At 42.2% G+C, this 6,981-nt stretch overlaps 1 protein-coding gene across 3 annotated transcripts in view; it reads left to right on the forward strand.

Annotated features, from left to right (window-relative positions):
- The window catches only part of grid1a (glutamate receptor, ionotropic, delta 1a), a 247,144-nt gene extending 242,790 nt beyond the window's left edge, over positions 1 to 4,354 (forward strand). Inside the window, exons 16-17 of one of the 3 annotated variants that reach the window (XM_076285086.1) lie at positions 925 to 1,054; positions 3,941 to 4,329. In XM_076285086.1, coding sequence (XP_076141201.1) covers positions 925 to 1,054; positions 3,941 to 4,329 — 519 coding nt within the window. Of the gene's footprint in view, positions 1 to 915; positions 1,055 to 3,940 lie in introns of all 3 variants that reach the window. The other 2 variants (XM_076285085.1, XM_076285087.1) reach the window with 2 other exon arrangements.
- The last annotated feature ends 2,627 nt before the right edge of the window (positions 4,355 to 6,981 follow it).

The following is a 6,981-nucleotide window of genomic DNA, read 5'->3' on the forward strand; positions in this document are numbered from 1 at the left end:
GTCACAACATATAACAGTCCCCTTCCCAACATGAACTGATACACAAAACTAAAGCTTGAATTGGAGTTGTTGTCTTTGTTCATTGTTTATCTCCCAATAGATAGCAAACACTCTCTCTATCTCACCCCTCTAAGCATTCTGGAGTATTTTAGCATGTTGAGTGTTGAGCCTCACTACTTATGAGAAACTCTCCCCTCTCCTTCGCATGAGCCCAGAAGAGCGAGAGTCTTGACGTGGATCCCTGAACTGAAGTGTGTGCAATGGCCTGCATGTCTCTCCCCCCTCCCCCCGTCCTGACCCACCAAAGGCCCTGCCATGCCAGTGACATCCTCTCTGACTTTGTTCCCCTCATAAACTCACCACAAGGACAAGGCACAGATAGGAAAATGATATTGATTTGTTCTCAGAGAGGAAATTCAGTAGGTTCATAGAAAGTGTATGGTCATACAAGGTAGTCCACAGGCATACAAAACACAATGACAGTTGTGGTCACACAACCACAGGTGTAAACATGAGGCGATAAGTGCCACAGATTGAAGTTATTGATTAAAATGATGTCTTACAAATGAGTTTTGAAGGTTGGCTCGGGGAAGAGTGACCACATGAAAACATAATGTGGTCACCACAAATATTTCCTAGGTGCTATTTAGGATGGGGGGGGTATTTTACACAGCAAAAGGGGGCATTGCATTGACCTACATGTGACCCTTTTACACCTGCTGACCCAGGAAGCAATAAGAGCCACCAATGAAAACAACGCACACACACACACACACACACCTGTTTGTCTTCTTCTGTGTCTATCATGCCCTTTCCGCCAAGTGACGCACAGACATCTTATTGCAATTATATGTCAATGAACGGACAGGGAAGCCGTACCCTTGAATGTTTACCGTTGTCTGTGGTCTTGTGCAGGTAACTAAGGATTACCAAATGGACGTGGTGTCTGGTCCATTGACATATAATGATATTACAAGTGCTGCATCGGAAGGGAGGAGGGACATTTGGACAGAGAGAGAGAGAGGCTGGGAGGAATCTGAGGCTATTGACACAGGTCAGGAAAGACCTGCTGAAATATTAACTTTTTGAATATTATAATGCATAAAAAGAGAGAGAGAGTGTGTGTGTGTGTGTGTGTGTGTGTGTGTTTACATGCAAAAAGAAAAAGGGAGAAAGAGTGTGTATGTGTGAGCGTATGAGAAAGAGGCAGAGATAGAGTTATTTTGTGTGTGTGTGTGTGTATGTGTGTGTGTGTGTGTGTGTGTGTGTGTGTGTGTGTGTGTGTGTGTGTGTGTGTGTGTGTGTGTGTGTGTGTGTGTGTGTGTGTGCGCGCGCGCGTGAGAGAGAGACAGAGAGAGAGAAAGAGTGTGTGTGTGAGAGAGAGAGAGAGAGAGCAACAAGATGGTGAGTTTGTATGAAAGGGAGAGGGTTAAAGGGGGTTAGAGAAGGCAGGCTTGTTTGTGGGTGGTATTTTATGTGCCATTCACCATCACACTCCATAATCTTTATATTGGTAAACTGCCATTACCCATTTTCACCTCTGAGTTATGACAAAGGAGAGCAGCAAAGAAACAAAAAGACAGACAGACAGCTAAATAACGTTAGCTAAATGGAATAATTGTTCTTTATTGATGTTTTTACAGAGAATGTTCTAGAATACAAACCAACCGGAAAACATATTTTGCTCAGCATTATACATGATAGGGCTAATTGTTTCTTCAGTGTGTTTGACAACACAATAAGAATGTTTAATTAGAAACAAATTATGATCCAAAGAGGGTGGTTGATTTTTCAGTAGTAGACATAATTGTGAGTTCAGTTTGAGTGAACCAGAAGCAGAATTAGACCACCATAGCACTAGGTTTTTCCAATTGTTTTTTTTTTTTTTTTCAGCAATTTTTGGTTGACAATTCGAGCACCCAAGATGACAGTTTTTTCCTGCTATGTTGGTTTCTAGTGGCTATGGGCTGACCGCATAAACCCAGCCCATACCCACTAATCTGTGGTGTAGCACAACCTAGTGAAAGATATAACTGCAAAAAAACAATTGCTAATATCTTGCACACACACACACACACACACACATACACACAAATAGAGAGAGCCAGAAGAACATACTCACTCACTCACATGCATATTTTGATTGTCACCAAACAATATTTGGCATCAGCAGACTACCTGCATTAGCTCACAGCTAAGCAAAACACTTTCTCAAAAACATACAGAGAGAATTATATTATTGTGTTGAATTTGGCAACATGGCAGCCTGTCTGTGGCTGCATTGCCACATTTCGTTCTCTTTTTGTCCCTGATGGAAGTTTTTGTATAGCATGTGAGGTGTGTGTGTGTGTGTGTGTGTGTTTGTTTTGTTTCGTTGTTTTCCGATGACTCTCAGGGCACCGTTTGATGTTGCAAGTTAGCGTAGCATCATCGCTTTCATACCTGCCTCTTGTCACAGTGGGGCGTATCCATCCTCCAATTGATTTTGGCCAATTGATTTTTTAATTTATTTTTTAATCGCCGACATGAGGGTACAGTAGGTGGCGGCGGTGGTGGCAAACCTGCTCAGGCACCGGGGCTCAATCCAATTGAGCATCTGTTGGATGAGGTGGAACGAGATGCTCGGAGTCGAGATCCTGTGTCAGCCAACTTGCCTCAACTGTGGCAGGCACGGAGTCAGAACCCCACGCCAGCAGACACGTTTCAACCCAGTGATTCTGACGTCTCGCAGAGAGCCGGGAACAGACGGCAGGGAGTTGGCGAGGTGGTTGGGGTGGGCCGAGTATGGAATTGAGTGCAACAGGGTTTTTGGGAAAGTGGACTCTAATGTTGCTTTGTGCAGTCAGTGTAGTAGCACAAGGATGGGAGAGTGGGTATATGGGTGTATGTGTGCACGTATACGTGATTGACCGTAGTTTGCACCTGCTTTCTTTTGCTTTCTTTGTGTCAGTGCGCATGTATACGGGCGTGTGTGAGAGATTGTTTTGTAAAAAAAAAAAAGGGCTCACTTTTAAAGGGCTGTCATGTCGACTGAGTTTCTGCTTTGATCATAAGCCGGTCAGTCCTTTAGGTGACCCATGCGCTGAGAGAAACACCTTGACCGAGCGTTTCCCTCCTGCGGTGGGGCGCGCTAATGTAAATCACCCCTTCAGTCTGGAACCATAGCACCAGTGGAGCATGGAGGCCATTTCAGAGCTGCGTGCCGCACTGAATGTAAAAATGCGTTCTCATTTTTCATTGGAGGCATTGCACTGTTGACTCGCACACCTTAGATTCAATTTATGTTTTGTGTTTGTTTGTGTTTGTGTTGTGGTTTTTCACTTTACTTTTATTTTCTCTTTGTTTGTGTGCAGTCAAGCGCTCACCATGTTTTTTCTGTGTTTTGTTCTGTGTGCCTTTTGTCATTAAACTCAATGGGAGACAGTGAGACTTAGTTTTACTATGGGTCGTTCCGAAATCCATTTTATCAAGAGTGGTAGAATGTGAGGACAGCAATTATTCCAAAGGTTAAAATGATAAAAAATGAATGGGTATATTAACACTCCAACTGTAGGTAGTAGTTTGATGTAGGAAACCCTCAGGGCCTCCAGCCAGGTCAAGCAGGAAAAAGTCAGAATAGGATTTGATTGCATGACTATATTTTTTATAGAGGAATGGCATTGACTCCCTTTCTGTCGTTTTGCTCTTTGTCCAACCTCTCCCACACATTCCCTCTCTATCTGCATGCCATTTTATCCCTTTGTTACTTCTTCCTTTCTTCCTTTCTTTCTTTTTTGCATTCATTCATTCTTTCTTTCTTTCCTTGTTTGTATTGTTGTCTTCATTTTGATTCATCCTGTTCCTTCATTCTTCTATGAGCATCTGCCTCTACCATGTTCCTTGTCATCTCTGTCCCACCCCCTCTCCACCTCACTCTCCATGTGTTTCCCCCCTCTCGCAGGACAAAGAGATGAACCTGGAACAGGTGCACCAGCGTTTAAGCAGCCTCATGGACGAGGACCTGGCTCACAAGCAGCTCCCGGGCCAGTCTATGGAGATCTCTGCCCTGGACATCGGCAGCGTGCCGCCCAGTCAGAGCCCCCTGGAGGCTGTGCGGGACTACCCGGGAGGGAGACTGTCTGTGAGCACCTTCCTGCACGAGGGACCTGGGGCCGGCAGAGTGCCTGGCCGGACGGTCCCCCTCCCCCTCAGCAGTTCCACTCTCCCCCCATCCATCCGCTGCAAGCACCGGGCACCCAACGGCGGCCTGTTCCGCCAGAGCCCCGTGAAGACGCCCATGCCCCTGCCCTACCAGTCAGTGCCCGGAGGACCCATCCCAGAAACCACTGACCCCAGCCATGGCACCTCCATCTGAGCTGCGAGCGGCCACCAAACGGACACTCTCAGAAACCCTGAACTTTGACCTTTGTCCTGTCAGAGACTCTGGAAAAAAAGAAATAAAGAAACAAGCTTTGGTTGAGGCTGGAACTGATGGCTGGAGGTTTTCTCAAAAAAAGAAAAAAACTAGATCAAAAGACAAAAGACAGACGTTAAAGACATAAACAGAAGATTATATCAGATTTTCTTTTTTAAATCACTGTTTCAAATATAGAGCTGAGGGAAGAGATTTTACCTGTCTATATGTAAATAAGGAGAAGGGGGGTGGGGGTGAGTAAAAGTGTATTTTGAATATTCTTAATTTTTTGGAAGTTAAGTTCAAAAATATTAAAATATATGAAAAAGACTGTTTGAATGGCTTTGTAAATTTTGTTCTTTATTCAAATAAATCTAAATTCCTTGTGGTGGTTTTCTAAGTGCCAAATTACATTCTTTCTTCATTTGAAATGAACGTCAACTGAATGTACCCCTAAAACACTTTATACTCTTACACAAAGTTGATGCATTATTTGGTCTGTTTCTTTTCAAATAAAATAAATGATTCAAATCTACATAATTATACATGTGCATATGCTGAGGCTTTGTGGTTCTACATGAGAAATATGTAAGGAATGATAGCATTACTACCAAATCCATGTTTATTGTATATACTAATAAAGACCAGGAACCAAAGAATATCATCAGTATAGCGTAATTAGATGTCTATAGTTTGGCTGTCGGTGTGATGTAATTACAGAGTAATGTGAAACCAGCACCATTCACACTAAACAAGTGTTTTTACTGAGATATACAAATAGTGACCATGATTAGTCAGTGCGTGTTCCCATGACAATTTACTTCTCATCCTGCTCTTATAAGGGTAATATTATCCTAAGTACTTTGGGTAACACTTTACTTGACAGTATCGACATATGAGTGATATGACACTGTCATGACACATGACCCTAATCCTAACCCTAACTTGTTATGACAAAAACCGAATGACACTTGATGACAGAAGCGTTTTCATAAACGTTTATGACTTGTTTATGACACGTTCATGACAGTGTCATGTCACTCTTATGTCAATACTGTCAAGAAAAGTGTAACCGTACTTTTTTTACATGACAAATAAGGCCATACATTCCATTCTTAATCAGATGTTCAATTCCATTGATACTGTTTCTATTCAAACTAACATAGCAATAATGTAAGGTAATGGCTTGCTGATATGTTAACAGGGGCTGTACAGTATGACTATAGTTCAATACAATGTAACTGACTTCATCAAATGATCAATTTACACAACATGCACTATATATGTATATAAAATAGTGCCACTCTGCAGGCACAAAGTAAATAAATACTACAATTTGATAAAACTACTTAATTTCAATCCTCCATTTCATTAGTCATGTCTACTGCCAAGACCTGCACAAACATTAGCCACTGAGCTACCCAGCTTCCGAAGTGCAACTAATGTGCCAGGCAGATAGTCAGAGGTCATTCCAGGTAATTCCCTGACCTAAAGGGGGGATTTGTTTATCAGTGAGTCCACACAGGACTGCAGACACGGGCATGGGAAAAAAGAGACATTTGTTTGTTTTGCATCCCTTGACATTTGTGCCCCTTGAAGTTTACTCCAAAAAGCAGATTGGCCATTTGTGCCTGGAAGCAAGCAGCACATGAAAGATAGAGTAAGAGATGTGATGTTCTGTGCACAAGCAGGCACTGGACTTTGGTCGATAAACTCCACAATCATAGGCTCACACTCACTCTGTGAAAAGAAATCAAAAACTGTTTCAGTCTTTCAAGAGGTTAGTTGGAACCTGTGTGTCTGACATTATACTAAATGTGTTGCATGGTGCATCTTTAAATTAGAATGCTTAACTTAGAAGGGTTTGCATTAATTGCTGAGAATCTGATTTACTCAATATTATTTAATATTTATGCATTGAGCTGACACTTTTATTCAAAGTGACTTACTATACCAATTGCAGGGGCTAGTCTCCCTGAAATAGATCTCAGGTTTAAGTGCCTTGTATAAGGGCACACACTATTAAGGTGAAGTTAACACATTATAATTGCTTAAAAGTCGCGCAATTGCAGCGGAAGAGTTTATTATTATTTTGGAAAAAATATATATTTCTTTGTGGGTCCTGAAGCTCTCGGGGGCACTGGGGTGTCTGGGTGAGATTTGAGAGTGTAGAGTTGCACCCAGTGTTTGCACTTTTTAAACCACAGACCTGACTGTCAGTAAATGTCAGAGGATGTTTTGTCAAGTCCCTGTTGGAGACAAGCTGGTTTTATCCAAAGCACTTTGATCCACTTCATCTGGCAGTCCAATGTGATCGCTGAGTGGCGGCTGAAGGCTCAGAGACGTTAAGAGCCAAAGAAGACATTTAAAACTATTCTTCAGAAATCCAACAGAACAAAACAAAACAATTAGTTATCCAATCAATAGATGAGAGAAATTATGGAAAATGTGTCAACTAAAACTTAATTGATACTTTTCAGTGGGCGTTTTTGGAATGAACATGTGTCTGAAGTGCATTGAAATGTGAAGAAATAAGCTGTCAGTTTGACTGTAATGCCAAGTGCAGTTTCCACCCAATGAGGCCACAG

This window comes from Alosa pseudoharengus, unplaced genomic scaffold (assembly GCF_046254945.1).
Source record: "Alosa pseudoharengus isolate Yale_2024_CS ecotype anadromous, Long Island Sound unplaced genomic scaffold, YU_APseudo_1.1 YU_APseudo_1.1_scf_15, whole genome shotgun sequence".
In the NCBI taxonomy this organism is placed as follows: domain Eukaryota; kingdom Metazoa; phylum Chordata; class Actinopteri; order Clupeiformes; family Clupeidae; genus Alosa; species Alosa pseudoharengus.